At 39.8% G+C, this 17,177-nt stretch overlaps 1 protein-coding gene across 1 annotated transcript; it reads right to left on the bottom strand.

Moving 5' to 3' along the window:
• Positions 1-498: 498 nt before the first annotated feature.
• Positions 499-16,237, bottom strand: cers4b (ceramide synthase 4b). Its single transcript, XM_017697143.2, has 11 exons — positions 15,702-16,237; positions 14,857-15,021; positions 9,431-9,548; positions 7,952-8,070; positions 7,292-7,349; positions 6,579-6,629; positions 3,233-3,325; positions 1,910-2,038; positions 1,651-1,757; positions 1,231-1,387; positions 499-1,155 (listed from the first exon to the last, which is right to left on the bottom strand). The coding sequence occupies exons 2-11, from the start codon at positions 15,018-15,020 to the stop codon at positions 949-951; spliced, it is 1,203 nt and encodes a 400-aa protein (XP_017552632.1). The 5' UTR covers position 15,021; positions 15,702-16,237; the 3' UTR covers positions 499-948.
• Positions 16,238-17,177: the final 940 nt, after the last annotated feature.

Below are 17,177 nucleotides of genomic sequence, written 5' to 3'. Positions count from 1 at the left end.
TTCAACTTGCTCAACACAACAGTGATGACGTTAGTAGTGGAAAAGTGCAGTTAGTTACTGATTATAATGAACTATGTTTGAATAAGTAGCAGTTGATTTATAAGAGTGTGAGACGTTTGAAAATGCACTGGAATCACACTTACATAATTGAGTGATAGTAGCAGGGCTGACATCCATGACTTCCATGGCTTGTGTGTCAAAATCCTGTAAAAATCTATAACATTTAGGTGCCGGAAATGGGCTCCTAAATTTATCTTAGCAACCTGTAAGGCAATTCATGGCTTTATATGTAATGAATGTGATGACAGTGAATGTTTTCTGTGTGGAGTTAAATGACTGGTGTTAAAATCAATTAGCTATGTTGTACTAGAGCCTATATCCACCACATCAATCACTAAATGATACGTAAAGTGCGCAGTTATCAATGTTGCTTTGGTTTTGTTCCAGTGAGGAGACCCAGTGGGTGCAGTGTTTTAGAAATCCATGAGACTGGGATTGTTCAGTTAATATATTTTATAATACTTTACAAATGAAATACACAGATAGCCACAAGCGTAGCAGAAAGGTCATATGTACAAAGAAAAGGCTCTTGAGCTGTGTTCTTCTCTGTCTAGGTGAATGTGTAAAATGGTAAAGAAACCAGTCCGTGTGTATTTCCAATTGTTCTCTTACAATAGTGCTTCCTAATCCTGCATTTTACAAACAGGTTTTTATAATCAGTAGTAGTCATGTTACACACTGCAAACCATTGTGCAACCACAAAATGCAGGATACCGAAGTACTGCAGCTAAGTTTACCCAAAAACACTGTGCCTTATTAATGAAAGTATTAATGTCTCTAGTAGTAACAGTAACGTCAGTGTCTTTTAAGAAATTATCTGAAAAAGCGCTTAACAGTGTTTCAGTGAAACCTAAGTTACACTTAATATCTATTTTCCAGTAACAGGTGCTATCTGCTTTTGGGCATTCTACTGCACACATTAGCTCTCTGACTGGCCAAGTTGTTTAGAACACAACTAGAAGTCATCATAGCCAGTTTGGAATCTAGGACAACTTTTCTCTTCTTCCAGGATGTCTGGTTCTCTTCCTCCTCTCCTTCATCTTCAGCCTCCTCTTCTGCCTCACTTTCATCATCACTGCGTTCGTCCTTTTCAAGCTGCAAGTTAAGAGGTTATAGATGAGGGAAATCAAGGTAGCATAAACATAAATAGAAATATAAACATAAACACACCTTTCCCAGAAAGAGGAACTTGTAGATCATGCGCATTATGAGCCAGGCCCAGAAGATGTGCAAGGCTTGCAGCACTAGCAGCAGAGCGTTGAAAAAGTAGTAACCCATGAAGGGCTGAAACACCTCCATTGACAAGATCAGAGTGGTATAGATTATCCTAAGAACAGCAAGAAATAAAACACAAGAAACCATTGAAATGCCAAAAAAAGACCACCAACAAATAGTCTGATGCCATACATTAAAACATTTATTAGCAATATACTAATATGTAATGTTTGTCTATAGATGAGCATTTAATCAAACATAATATGTAAAAAAAAGTATATATGTAATGTAGTAACATTGAAGTGCTGGCCCTTGGGTTAAAATACTAATTTATTAATTGTTTTCTAGCACAAACTAGTATGACAGAAGTCTTACTTGCTGGGGAACACGACCAGACGCGTCACCAGGAATACCACAGCAAAAACCACAAACAGTGAGTCACAGGTCTTTTTCCAGCTTGCATAGTTGAACATCTTTGCAGACTGTTGAGAGAGATAAAAATGTTAATTTCAACTAAACTAATTCCTGTTTAACTCAGCAAAGTATAATAAAGTACCCAAATCCTAGCATCCAAAATAAGTCTGTTAAGAGTCCAAAGTAAATTTGGAGCTCATGAGCCAGTGAAAATTCCTACCTCCAGTAGGAAGTCTGAGGAGTCATGGACAAGCATCACCAAAGTGCCAATGCGGATGTAGTTTGCACAGTACGAGAATCCAAGCAGGAAAATAGTAGCAATGTGATGAACAATCTGCTCTTTGAAATCCTAGAATAAAACACAGCTTTGATTAGGCATCAGTACTGAGCGAAGGGTGAATTGTGGACTGCCATTGTGTTTTAGGTGTATTAAAAACAATGCAACCTCTTACGAATTAATTTAATATGTTATTACACCCCGCAATCCCTGATGGAGAAGCGGCTTGGAAAATGGATGGATGGATGGATGGATCTTATTACACTATGTACTTTTAAACCCTGACTTAACTTACACTATATTTCCAAAAGTATCCAGTCACCCACCCAAATAATTGAATTCGGGTGTTCCAATCACTTCCATGGCAACAGCTGTATAAAACCAAGCACCTAGGCATGCAGATTGATTCTACAAACATTAGTAAAAGAATGGGTCGCTCTCAGGAGCTCAGTGAATTCCAGCGTGGTACCGTGATAAGTCCAATCGTGAAATTTTCTCACTAAATATTCCACAGTCAACTGTCAGTGGTATTAGAACAAAATGGAAGCAACTGGGAACAACAGCAACTCAGCCACAAAGTGGTAGGCCACATAAAATGACAGAGGATAGTGCGCAGATGTTTCCAGCTTTCTGCAGTTAATAACTACAGACCTCCAAACTTCATGTGGCCTTCAGATTAGCCAAAGAACAGTGTGTAGAGAGCTTCATGGAATGAGTTTCCATGGCCAAGCAGCTGCATCCAAGCCTTACATCACCAAGCGCAATGCAAAGCGTCGAATGCAGTGGTGCAAAGCGCCGCCACTGGGATCTAGAACAGTGGAGACGTGTTCTCTGGAGTGACGAATCACGCTTCTCTGTCTGGCAATCCGATGGATGACTCTGGGTTTGGGAGTTGCCAGAAGAACGATACTTGTCTGCCTGCACTGTGCAAAGTGTAAGGTTTGGTGGAGGGGGGATTATGGTGTGGGGTTGTTTTTCAAGAGTTGAGCTCGGCCCCTTAGTTCCAGCAAAAGGAACTCTTAAAGCTTCAGCACCAAGAGATTTTGGACAATTTAGTGCTCCCAACATTTTGGAAACATCTTGGGGATGGCCCCTTCCTGTTCCAACATGACTTCGCACCAGTGCACAAAGCAAGGTCCATAAAGACATGGATGAGTGAGTTTGGCGTAGAAGAACTTGACTGGTCTGCACAGAGTCCTTTATGCAATACACTGCTGACCAATATTCATTACAGACAGATTATTGTACTAAATGCAGTGGACTTACTTTTCTCTTCACGTCCACAGAGACGCAGAGCAGCAAGGACCAGTAGAATCCCAACTCTATCATGTAATACCAATAGTGCACTTTCTCAACTGGCTACAAAAGGAGAAACACAATTATTAGGTTAGATATCTTTACAATAGCAACTGTACCACTAGCTTGATCATGGTAAACATTCAGACTGAATAAATTGAGCATTTTGGGTAAACTGGGTAAATACATTATCATGTGAAAGAGTGCGATGACCAAAACCAAAAGCAGTCTGCCATTTTTCACATGCATAATGTGCGTCTGTCCTGCCTCTCATGTGGGTGTGTGAGATCTTATCAATTTGTAAAATGTAATACCTAAAACACATGCATTAACAAAAACAACCCCTTTTCCCATTAGCCATATAATGCATATCACTGTCTGCACTGCATTTATTATTATGATTTCCATCAGAATTAATGTAATTTCACTAGCAAAAATTTTGCTGAAAAAGGCTAGTGTTTGATTGGGCCTAGTGAGACTAATTTGCGATGCTAAATCTGTCAATAAAATTTTAGCTAAACAATCCTAGTCACAGACATGAAAACTCAAGTGCCAAGTTCCCTGTAGTGGGGCTCAGAGGCATAATTCCTAGGAAAAAGCTGTATGTGATTTTAACATGGATATTCTGATGCATTCTTGTGTGCTCTGAGACTAAAATCCGAGCCATGTCATGTCAAGAGGCTTTTATTGTCATTCCATCTATGTACAAGTACACACTGGAGTGAAATTACATTTCTCTAAGAAACAACACGGTGCAACATGAAACAGAATAAGCAGTACAAAGTGCAACGTGCAGACGTAAGTGCAAAAAATTAGACTACAAACAATACAATAAGTTCAAATAAATACAACAGACATTAGACACAGTAAACAGACAGGACAGTGCAGCGCTGACACAGCACTCATTTCTGAGCATGAGGTAGAGTTGTGACAAAGTGCAAAGATTATTTAACATGCTGTGATCTGTGAATATGTGAGCACAGCAGTTCCTGAGGTAAGATATACACGGTACTTGAGTAAACAAAGTGTAAACACTGTATTAGCAACAAGTTCCAGATAATGCAAAAGAGCATCAAAAGAGAAGAGTGTGTGAGTGTAGAATGTGTGTGTGAGGGGGGCTTTCAGTTCAGTCATTGTGAGTTCAAAAACCTGATTGCTTGCGGAACAAAGCTGTTGCAGAGTCTGGCAGTGATAGCAAGGATGCTCCAGTCTTTTGCTGTGAGAATAGTACGAGTGAGGGATGGATGGGGTCATCCAGCATGATGGTGGCTTTTCAGATACAGTGTGTGGTGTAGATGTCCATGATGGAGGGGAGAGAGACCCAGATTATCTTCTCAGCTGTCCTCACTACCCCTGTAGGGTCTTGCGGCCGGAGGCGGTGCAATTCCCAAACCATGATGATGATGCAGCTGCTCAGGATGCTCTCCACAGTCCACAATAGAACATGGTGAGGATGGGAGGGGGGAGATGAGCCTTCTTCAGTCTCCACAGGAAGTAGAGGCGCTGCTGGGCGCTCTTGGCTATGGAGTTGGTGTTGAGGGACCAGGTGAGGTTCTCTGTAACGTAGACACCAAGGAACTTGGTCCTCCTGTTGATTTCTACAGCAGAGCCAGTGATGTTAAGTGGGGGGGTGGACACCTCGCACTCTTCTGAAGTCAACAACCATCTCCTTAATTTTGTCCACACTGAGAGACAGGTTGTTGGTTCTGCACCAGTCCATTAGCTGCTGCACCTCCTCTCCGATATTGAAGACTTCTTTGGCACAGGGATGATGATGGTGGACTTGAAGCACATTCGAACGACTGCAGTGCTCAGAGAGATGTTGAATATGTCTAAGAGAACATCAGCCAGCTGTTCAGCACATTCTCTGAGCACTTTGCCTGGTAACCTATCAGATCCTGGGGCTTTTCATGTGTTGACTCTGTGTAGAGTTTTCCGCACATGAGCTGTGGACAGACACAATACCTGTTCATTTGGAGGAGGTGTGGTTTCCCTCACTGTTCAAGCACTTCAAATCAAACACAGAAGTTATTTAGCACATCTGGAAGGGAGGTATCACAGTTACAAGCAGGTGGAGGTGTCTTGTCATTGGTAATGACCTGGATGCCCTGCCACATGCACCGTGTGTCTGTAGTGTCTTGAAAATGTTCATGGATTTTCTTTGAGTAGGTGCGCTTTGCCTGTCTGATGGTCTGGGAAAGCTTGGCTCTAGTTATCCTGAGGCTTGCCTTATCCACTGACTTGAAAGCCTTGTCACGGGCTCTCAGCAGTGTGCACACCTCTGCAGTCATCCATGGCTTCTGGTTGGGGTGTGTAGTGATGAGTTTGGAGACAGTAACATCATCAATGCACTTGCTGATGTTGCCAGTCACTGATTCTGTATACTCCTCCAGGTTGATAGAGTCACCGGAAGTTGCTGCTTTTCTGAACATCTCCCTGTCAGTGTGCTCAAAACAGTCCTGAAGAGCAGAGATAGCTCCTGGTGGCCAGGTTCTCACTTGCTTCTGGTCTGGTTTGGCACGTCTGATGAGCGGTCTGTAGGCTGGAATGAGCATCAGAGTTGTGGTCTGAGTATCTGTAGTGGGGGTGGGGCTCAGCCCTGTATGTGCCATGAATGTTTGTGTAAACAAGATCCAGCACATTAGCCCCCCGGGTTGCAAAGTCTACATATTGGTAGAATTTAGGGAGCTCTGACTTCAGATTGGCATGGTAGAAATCTAGCGACAATGAACAGTCCGTCTGGGTGTGCGCTTTGAAGATTGCTGATAGCGCTGTACAGCTTGTTCAGTGCGGCGTTAGCATTAGCTACTATGTACAACGTAGTTAGCTCTCTAGACAGATAAAAAGGGGTAAATCCAGGAGTAATAACCATGGAATTTTTTAGTTACTTGAATTAAACAACTATGCAAATGCAAGTCATGAAAGGACACCAAATCTACATTAGTATGCTGTTGGTCCTTCAAAAAAATGTGGAACTTTCCCCATTGCTGCTGTCCAATAATCTTCCCACCCTGTGTGACATAATAAGCAAAATGGCTGCTGTGTGAACAAGGTGCATAGGTGTTCACTGAATTCTGAATAGTAAATAAACCTTTTGTACTGAATAAAGGAATCCCTGTATAAAATGTGTGATTTACATAAACACACACTTATTTTTGTGCTGCCTTTTTCCTGACCAACAGCTTCAGAGCCTACAAATGCAAATGCACTGAACAAATGCTTTTTGCCTCTCTGTCCAATACCAGAGCCCTGCTTCTTCTTTATGTGTGAACCTCATAGTTGTGTGTGGCTGTGTGTGCGCGAAAGGTAGGTGAACCTGTAACGGATATCTTCTCCAGCACTCCCCCTGGTCCCAAAACCAAGATGTCTGTGGGAAATCAGAATGTATGTCATCGCAAATGTATAAGCAAATGAACAAGCAAATGAACAGGAGAGGGGGCGATCAAATTACAGCAGTATCAAAATTCTCTGTTCCTTTAAGTGTCTGAAAACAAAGGACAGTCACTGATGTGAAACCCCATGCGGGTGTGTCTTAAGAGGAAAATGTACAAATTGACACTTGATCTTATTCAGAGACAAGCACAACTACAGACTTATCACACATGCACCATAAAAGTATTACTGACATGAATTCTTTAGTGTTTTTTCTTTGCTAGTTTTTTCAGTCAAGAAGACCTAAACCATGGTCAGATGAACACAATTTTCCCCTCAGATCCAATGTAGGTTATCAGTCATCACATTTAGTCTCTGAAAGTACTGTAAGGTTATAGCCACTAGTTAGTTAACGGCACAGGTAAATCATGTCGTTCATTTTAATTTTAATACATACCAATATGTCACAAAAGTGTGAGAAACCACATAAGCAAGTCCATTTGATATTACATAACAGCTTAACACAGTCTGATACAAATGTATGATGAGTTAGGCAGGCTGTTACTCTAGAACTAGCACATAATCACACATGGGTTTCTATTACAATACTGAAATATTAAAAAATACTACAGAAAAATACCACAATGAATTACTTACATTGATAAGAGATGCAAGTCCAGCAGTGAACGATATTAAGTAGAAGACAAACCTCCAGCTACAAAAACAAAAATGATGCCATGTTAGAGTTATACATTGTGATAAAGACCTTGGCAGAACACACAATCACTGGAACAAACAGTGTATATCACCAGGTGTCATATACCATCTACAGCACCACTGAGAGAACAGAGGTTCTTTAATGATTGTTGTGATTGACTGATTCTTTAATAAAAGATTTGAACTGATCTTAACGATGCAGTCATGCTAATCACTGTTAGAGAATGTTAGGTAAGGGCAAGTAAGTGATGGTAAATCCATCTGATTGAGAAAACCACTGTCAGTGTAGGAGTTCTTCATGCTGAAGCAACAGAAAAATCTAATTCACAAAATGTTACACTTATCCCTAATAGAGTCGTTCAACCAAGATATGTTTTGCATCCAAAGTTTGGTACTATCTTTGGTTTCTGACACTGTATGGCATGCTTTTCGTTTAAAACATACTAAACTACATCACGTTGGTGAAAGCTGTAGTATTAGCAATTTTGTCTATTTTCAGTGATGTTTCATTTAATTGCTGCTTTAATGGACTTGCTCATTTATGCTAGTAGGTATGTACTATTGAGAATGAACGACCTGTGTTATTCACAGTAAACTCACCTTGCCTCACAGAACTTCTTGGTGTTGCTGGGCCTGTCCTGGTTTCTACGATGACGGAACCAGACCTCCACCTGTTTTTGGGTTAGGCCACTCTGTTTCACCAGACTGCTGACCTCACTCTGAATAAAACAGATAAAGCAAAAACTGAAAGCTCATTCAATTCATGTGGGGTAACTCTTTGCTGTAATAACAGAAAAATATAGAGGTTTCACAGATTTTAACACAGGCTTTGTGAGCTACAGCTTGCTGGTAGACTGTTATCAAAATCACCATCTGGGTACCAGACTGTTATGTTAAAAGCATTTTTGCTTGTGTGTTTTGACTGTCAAAAACAGAGAAACAAGTATACATAATAACTTTTTAGACCAATGAAGTGCAGATATGTGTGAAATATGTGTAACTCAGTAGTAGCCTCAGTTTATTTTGCATGACTGTAGCTACTCCAGAAGTACTGAAAAGAACACAGGCTAAACGTACTTCTATAGCACAATTAAGAATGACAGTTCAGAGGAGCTACTGCAGTAGAACAAAAAAAAAGAAATTCCCAAGTAAAAGAGGGAAACTGTTATGTATTTTTACATGTATGTTTTGTGTACATTTATCTATAACTGAGTGATATATTTGGGAATGCATACGTATTGAAAGCTCCAAACAGCAGCAGTGATGCAGTGCAGTAAGCATTCCTCTAAAGCACATAAAATCTTTTTTAACTGGTGCTGACATATATCATATGTCATGACATATATCAGTCTGCACAACATGGAAAGAAAAAAAAACAAACAAAAAAACAAACAAAAAAATGTATATATATATATATATATATATATATATATATATATATATATATATATATATATGTATATGTATATGTATATATATACACACACACACACACACACACACACACACACACACACACATATACACACACATATGTGTGTGTGTGTGTGTAACATGACATGGTTAAAGACAGACCAAAATAATTTACTCCTGTTGGATACATACACATGCTGATTCATCAAAACAACCACAGACACACTCATCTGGAACTGTGATTTGTCAGAATGCTCATAGCAATAGTGTAGTTATGCATACATGACCTTGATAACCCCCAGTTTACCAGCAAAGATGAACTATATGATTGTCTTCTCAACCCCAACCCTCCCACTTTGGTAATAACAATACCCACATCAGTACCAGGAACACACACATCAGGAACAAGGCCTTGGGTGGCCCAACCCCTTATGAGTCATTAGAACTGCTTTAAGCTTTCAGATCCACAACAAACTGTAACTAAGTGGATACAGCTCACTGAGAAGTGGTGGACTAACCACAACAAATTTCCTATAATTGTTTGTAAAGTAACATGGATATTTTCCAGGCAAACGTTATGCAAAATTATGAGAGGCACTCAGGACTTTACACTGTGTTGATGAACAATATGTCTGTTTGTGTGCATGCTGTTTTCCCTGAACTCACCTGTGCTGGATGTCTGCTGTGTTTGGTGTAAAAGGCCTCCAGGCCTGGAGCAGGTGAGACTGATAAGCGCACTCTGTCTTTCACTCCTAGCAGTTTGCTCAGAGGAACAGCTACAGTCCTAAATAACAAGAGAAGAGAAAACATCACACATTACACTTTCTTGACAGTAATAAAGTGTGCAAAAGTGTATTTGGAGATATGGAATTTCTGGGCTGACAGTCATATGCTGTGGCTATGAAACCAAAACTGATTATTTAACTTTTCTGCAATTTCAGGGAGTTTGAAAAGAACAGAAATGCCCATCATTAGTGTATGTGCATCACTACAGGTACAAGTTTGAAACTGGGTGCCAGATTATTGGTTGTAATTCCAATATTAGGTCAATAAATCATTACATTTTTCAATTTATCTGCAAATAAAATATATATCATGCATCCCTAGATTGAGTTTTTAAATGCATAACAATTTGTAAGTTCTGACTGCAAATGTGTGCCAGTATGTGTGTTCGAGTGTTTTGTGTGTGTGTGTGTGAACCATTCATTAGACCCTGGAAGATGAGATGAGATCAAACATGGGTGAGAGGGGCAAATTCATCAGCTGACACGTCTGTCCTCTCAAGTTACTATAGTGATCAGCTGCCACAGTAACATACTCACATCCTACACACGTGCAGAGACATACACACACATGTACACACACACTTACTGTACGCCTGCCTGCTGCTGTTTGTTGATTCAGTGTCCCTTCCCTCTTCCCTCACACTCTCCTCCCCTATACTCCCCAGAGCTCTGCCAGAATCACACAACCCATAGACCTGCAGCTGCTCTCCACAAAGAGAATGGCTGCTGTTACACTGCAGCATATGGCTAGCGGCCAAAGCCAAACAAAGAGACTGATTTATTATGGTAACAAAATATCAATGTACAAAATTAGAAACACTACACTGAAATGTACAGTCATTTAAAAATGTGAACAGTCATCCTAATAAAATACACCTTCTAAATATAACACAGTCGTTAATATGAACAAACTATAAAAATAATACTATATAAATTAATTGCCTGATCAAAAGGCTTATTATTCAGTTACTAATATTGAAACATGTAATTATAATGTAATGACTCTAATACACTACTGAAAAAATAATATGTAAGTAAAACTGAAAATGGGCCTATTATATGGCCCTTGCAGTTTAAGAAGTTAAACTTTTGAGGTGGCGTTGATTTAAAACACTAATTGAAAGCTGACACACACACACACTCAGACTCCTTGTGCACGCTAGGGGTTTAACACCATGGGGAGCCTTTAATCTTCTAAACACCCTGGTGACCTGCTCAAAACAGATTTCTTCTCACTTCCCCATCAGTGCCTTAACAAAAGAGTTTGGCACAAAATCAAATGTACTGTTTTCCCATTACCGTAAATGTAATCATAAAATAACAATGCTGTGTAATTACTGTGTCATTTTTTTCCCACACATTTGCATTTCTATACATATATATCTGTATGCACAGCTTACATGTGTTCTAATGTGCACCCACAGTGGTTTAAGAGTCCGCAGTTTTGCTACATTATGTTGGACAATGTGTAAAGATATAGGCATATAAGGCCAATCCAGTGTTTCCCACACAAAGGCTATACTTGGGCATTTCTCTAAAGTATACTGACAGCCATCCAAGTATATGTTGTCTCTTTTTTAGATTTTGTTTGTTTTTTTCTTTAAACATTGTATTTATTGAGTTTTTACAAGTTTTACAATTAGTCCATTACAGTTATGGCCAATAAACACTAAAGAATAAACCATTTTAGAATTAACCAAACACACATAAAACAATTAGCTATGCAAGCAATTAAGTAGGTGAAATAGTGCTTGAATTAATTAAAACAAACAAACAGAAACAGCAGATCAAAAACAACAATAAATAGAAAAAAAACAGGTAGACTATGTACAGTGCAGATAAACAATACAATGCAGTTCAGTACTGGGCACAGATCATTAATGGCAACTAGCAAAAAGAGGCCCTTAGGCAGTGTCAGATCTGTAAAAAGAAACATGTATAAACACCTCTTTTTAAAAAAAATCAAAATCAAGGCAGAGAAAAGCAATTTGTCATCTTATAACAACTTGCCAATGTCTACATGTGATAGCAGTATAGGATGGGCTTCAATGAAGTTGGGATGCTGTATAAAACATAAATAAGAACAGGATACGATGATTTGCGAATCCTTTTCAACCTATATTCAATTGAATACACTACAAAGACAAGATATTCCATGTTCAAATGGATAAACTTTATTGTTTTTTGCAATTATTCACTCATTTTCAATTTGACGCCTGCAACACTTTCCAAAGAAGTTGGGACAGGGGCAACTGGGAAAGTTGAGGAATGCTAAAAAAACACGTGTGTTTTGTACAATACATGTACAATACATGCACAGAACAGTGTGGGAATGGTTATTAAGGGAATGGGAAAGGTTTATGTAGCGTAAAGTGTGGGGGAGGGTTTATAAAGCCTTAAAATAGTGTATAAATACTTAAATAAATATAGCGTCCCTACTTCACGGATTTTCGTTTATCACGGGTGGTCCTGGAATGTAACACCCGTGATAAATGAGGGAACACTGTAGTCCAACAGTTTAAGAACATTTCTCAACATGCAATTTCAAGGAATCTAGGGATTTCATCATCTACAGTCCATAATATCATCAAAAGATTCAGAGAATCTGGAGAAATCTCTGCAAGTAAGCGGCAAGGCAGAAAACCAACACTGAATGCCTGTGACCTTCGATCCCTCAGGCGGCACTGCATTAAAAACGTCATCATTCTGTTATAGATATTACCACATGGACTCAGGAACACTTCAGAAAACCATTGACAGTGAACACAGTTTGTCGCTCCATCTACAAGTGCAATTAAAACTCTGCCATGAGCTCTGGGCCTGAGCTCATCAGAGGTGGACTGACGCAAAGTGGACAAGTGTCCTGTGGTCTGACGAGTCCACATTTCAAATTGTTTTTGGAAATCATGGACGTCATGTCCTCCGGGCCAAAGAGGAAAAGGACTGTCTGGATTGTCATCAGCGCAAAGTTCAAAAGCCAGCATCTCTGATGGTATGGGGGTGTGTTAGTGCCCATGGCAGGGGTAACTTGCACATCTGTGAAGGCACCATTAATGCTGAGCAACATATGCTGCCATCCAAGCAACGTCTTTTTCAGGGACGTCCTGCTTATTTCAGCAAGACAATGTCAAGCCACATTCTGCACATGTTACAACAGCGTGGCTTTGTAGTAAAAGAGTGCTGGTACTAGACTGGCCTGCCTGCAGTCCAGACCTGTCTCCCATTGAATGTGTGGCGCATTATGAAGCGCAAAATACGACAACGGAGACCCCGGACTGTTGAGCAACTGAAGTTGTACATCAAGCAAGAATGGGAAAGAATTCCACCTACAAAGCTTCAACAATTAGTGTCCTCAGTTCCCAAACACTTATTGAGTGTTGTTAAAAGGAAAGGTGATGTAACACAGTGGTAAACATGCCCCTGTCCCAACTTCTTTGGAACGTGTTGCAGACATCAAATTCAAAATGAATATTTTGCAAAAAACATTAAAGTTTATCCATTTGAACATTAAATATCTTGTCTTTGTAGTGTATTCAATTGAATATAGGTTGAAAAGGATTTACAAATCATCGTATTCTGTTTTTATTTATTTTACACAACGTCCCAGCTTCATTGGAATTGGGGTTGTATGTTACTTTTTCAATTGACAAACAAATGGACATATTCTTTATCCATTGCATAATGGAGGGCCCCTCTGTTCTTTTCCAAAATAAAGCTATCAGATGTTTCGTCTCTAGAATACATATGTCAGTTAACTTACGAGTGCTACTTCCAAGAACAAGACTGTCAGGGAAAATACCTGAAATAAAAAGTTCAGGTTTCAAAGCTAGATCTACAGAAACCATGTGGAAAATAGATTGCGACACTTCTTTCCAGAACTTCTTTGGCTACAGTGCAACTCCACATGCAATGCAACAATCTACCTTTAAGAGTGAACATTTCATGCAAAATCAGGAATGTTGCCATTAAATTTATTCAATTTTACTGGAGTGATGTATGATTCTTCCAGGCCTCTAATGAAATATCAACTTGCACATCTTCTTTCCAAGAGTCAAGTTCAGAATCTGAGGATTCTCTGGAGCTACTCATCAGCATGTTATAAAATGATAATATCAGTCCTTTAGACAGGGGAGATTTTGAAATTGTTTCCTCTAACAGGGACATTTTGAGTTCTGAAAGGTTTGAGCCTTAATGGGACAAGATGAAGTTGCAGGTATTTAAAAAAGTGCTTTTTTGGAATGCCAAACTTGGTTGTGATCTCTGAGAAGGGCATTAGGACATTATCTCTGTATAGATCTTGGATTTTTTGCACCCCTTTTTCATACCAAATTTTAAATCCTAAATCCAACCTAGCAGGTTTCATTTTTTCATTTCCCCAGATTGGTGTGAAACCAGAGAGAGCAATTGTTATGTCTAGATATTTATGCACATCACACCAAATGTAGATCATATTTATTAAGAAGGGATTATGACAGACAGAGTTTTTGCATTTTTAAGAGTTTCACTGTCCATTGAGTAGAGGTATAAACTGAAAGGAGGTTTTGTCCTAATAGAAATACATTCTATTTCCACCCAAGTGGGAAATACTTCAGGAGAGAAGAAATATGTTAATTTTTAGATTTTTACTTTCTAACCTCTAATTCTACACGCTACTTCGGTGTACCACCCTGAGAGGGTAAAAGCTAGCATAAGCTACCTCCGAGACATGAGATGCACCAGAACATCTTTTCTAACACAGCAACATATCATACAGTACACAACATCGAATACAGTAAACTACCGCAGTGTTTCCGCTGCAAATTTACACAAGTTCTTTACAGTGCAGTCAAGAAATGTTATGTTCAAAATATACCGCTTCAGTTTTACACCAGAGCTACAATGGTAATGCTGTGCACAAGTAATGAATGCTTATGACCACCAATTAGCATTGTGCAAACTGCTAAATCTCTCTGACACTGTATGACACATTCATGTCTATACAAATGGACAAAAGGACATACAAGAGTGGCTGAAAGGCAGCTGGCACTACTGTTTTAGCTATACAAAATACTTTTGTCCATTTTAATAGATAACAGTGGACAATAGTTTGTACAGTGATAACTGGTAGTGTAAAAGCTGATTTGCTCACTATACCAGCCTCATGGCAAACGTGCCTTGGCTAACCAATGATATTTGGGGTGAGGGGAATATTGTGTAAATGTGATTTTTCTCTGAACAAATCCTTTAAACACAGCTTTAGCTGAAATCAATCTCCTCAATATCAAATGACCCTAGAATCCCTTCAAGCCATGTTAAAAGTGCTGTTACCTCTCAAAGGCGCAACGCAGGGCAATAAAGCCCAAAGCCAGAGGCAGGGAGATGAGCAAATCCCTGGGGAGCGGAGAGTCCTCCATCTGGGCCATGTCCCTCCAGGTGATGCCCGGAGGAAGCCAGTACTCCTGTCTCCACAGCCACTCATTAAAGAGCTCCATACTGCAGCAGGGGAAAGAAGGGTGTAAGCAAACCTATCCACCAAAGCACGTCCTGGGGCAGAAAGATGGACTACAACAGGAGTACACTGGAAGAAATTATGCATTGGAATTAACTAGAAATGTGTACATTTTCACATATATACAATGTTACATCCACATTATATACTGTTACATTATTATATAGCTAGGTTATTAGTACTGTAAATCTGGATATGACAGGACAAAACCAGTGTGCCATGTCTGTTTTGCTGGGAGAAAAAACGGTCGGATTTACATTGCATTTAAACTAATATTACCAACAGAAAAAAGTAACCAGCATCATGAGAGAATAAATATCCCTCAGATTTGATCTGATACGACATGCTATGGGAAGGTTAGCCTGGTTTACTCGTCTACAGGAACATTTCCTTCAGAGGATTTAACCGCTGCGCCACGGGCATGCTGATAATATTACGTAGCTCGTGTATGAGGTTTTACTATCTCACTAAGCTTAGCGTTATAAGTGTGTAAAGACCCTCTTTTTCTCGCTTTTCTTCAACCTTACATGACACCAATGTCTCCTGTTTGCCTTTTACAAAAACTGAAGCTTGGACAAGGCCACCCATATTCACATACTCCGTCTCAGTTCATTTGGTTTTCACTATTTCTTTCGACGCAGAAACGTTAGCATCCAGCATTTACCTGCTGTTGTGGCTGTAACGGTCGCTTTTCGCAGCCTCCTCCTCGGTCAGTCTACTGAAGTGGGTCGGCTCGGTGTGTGTGTGAGCGAGCTAACCTACGAACTGTCCGTCTGTGTTCAGTAGGCTGGTCTTTCCCCCTTCACACACCTGCTCTCCCCAGAGATTTCCATACAGTCGTATGTAGGAAAACGAAGGTGAAATCCACACCGCATTAACCGTGCAGCGTTCAGTTTAAATTTCAGTTTCGGCCAGTTGGCTATATTTCACGTTCGAACTGTCGCCGTCTACGTCATTTGTGCGGGAAAGCAAAAAATGAACGGATCCAAATGGAATACGTAGATGCCTGTAACTCAGTCCATCTAATGCTGAGCTGCATTCAGCCTCGGTTGTGATCTAAAAATGTGAAAAAACGTCTATATCCTCCATAAAGCGTGGTTCCTGCTTCCACTGCATCTGCCTCTCTTATTTGGGTTTTAAAGCTAACCTAGCTGGTTGATGTCCCTCTCATAACCTCAGTGGGTGTGCCACGATGAGTAAATGTGCACAGCAGGTAGACAAGCATATGTGTTTCGGAGGTTTACACAGGGGTATCAGATAAAGCAGGCACACAAAAGCTTGCCGTTATTACCAAAAATATGTATGCGGGTGATGAGGGAAGACCACGCACTGCTGTGTCTGCGTTTTTTCATACTAAAGTCGCCTGATTTCAAGGCGTAACGACATGTGGTCTGGTGAGTTTTAAAGCTGCCATGGTTAAAACATTAACACCTCCCACACCTGATTCAGTGAATCAATCAATGAGTCGACGCGATTATTTTCTTATGATTTAGACTTTTTTCAAGCACAGTGACATGCACAACTATGATTGGAGCAGTGCTGTAGACATCAGAAAAAATACGATTTTTTTATATTTGAAAACTGTATTTTTGCTATAAAAAGGAGTGCATACTTTACTAGATATGATTATAATCGATTACAATTGGTTCCAGAACTGATGCAGTCGTACCGCCACTGATGCATCCGTTTTGAAATGTTGGATCACGCTTATGAAAAAGTGCAAGCTTTTGGGATCCTGTAAAAGTGGAAAATAGATAATAACGGGGTTTATTTCAGACTGATTATATTAATTCTCTCATTTCAAAACTGATGCAGTTCAATTGCCACCAAGAGGCTGAACTCCACCAAACTATGCTCAGTCACGTCTACCTATAAGAGACTTCTACACCACATCTATCATTGACTGAAATGGTTACTTCCAAAAAAAATTGTAATGAAGTCATCTCTGACTGTTTTCCCCACAAAGAGCCATGTCAGGCATTCTGGTCATCTTTTTATGTAAAACTAGTTGTCGTCAATGTGAGTGGTATATCATGTTTTGCGCATGTGTGAACACTTCATCTGATCATTTTTTGTCCTTTGCTATTTGATGAATGAGGGATAAGAGTGAAAGCTTCTAATGCAGCGATAAGAAGAAGAC

The sequence above is a fragment of the Pygocentrus nattereri genome, chromosome 19, assembly GCF_015220715.1.
Source record: "Pygocentrus nattereri isolate fPygNat1 chromosome 19, fPygNat1.pri, whole genome shotgun sequence".
Taxonomy (NCBI): Eukaryota; Metazoa; Chordata; class Actinopteri; order Characiformes; family Serrasalmidae; genus Pygocentrus; species Pygocentrus nattereri.
Note: the sequence above shows the minus strand (reverse complement) of the source record. Positions and strands in the feature narration are given on the sequence as shown.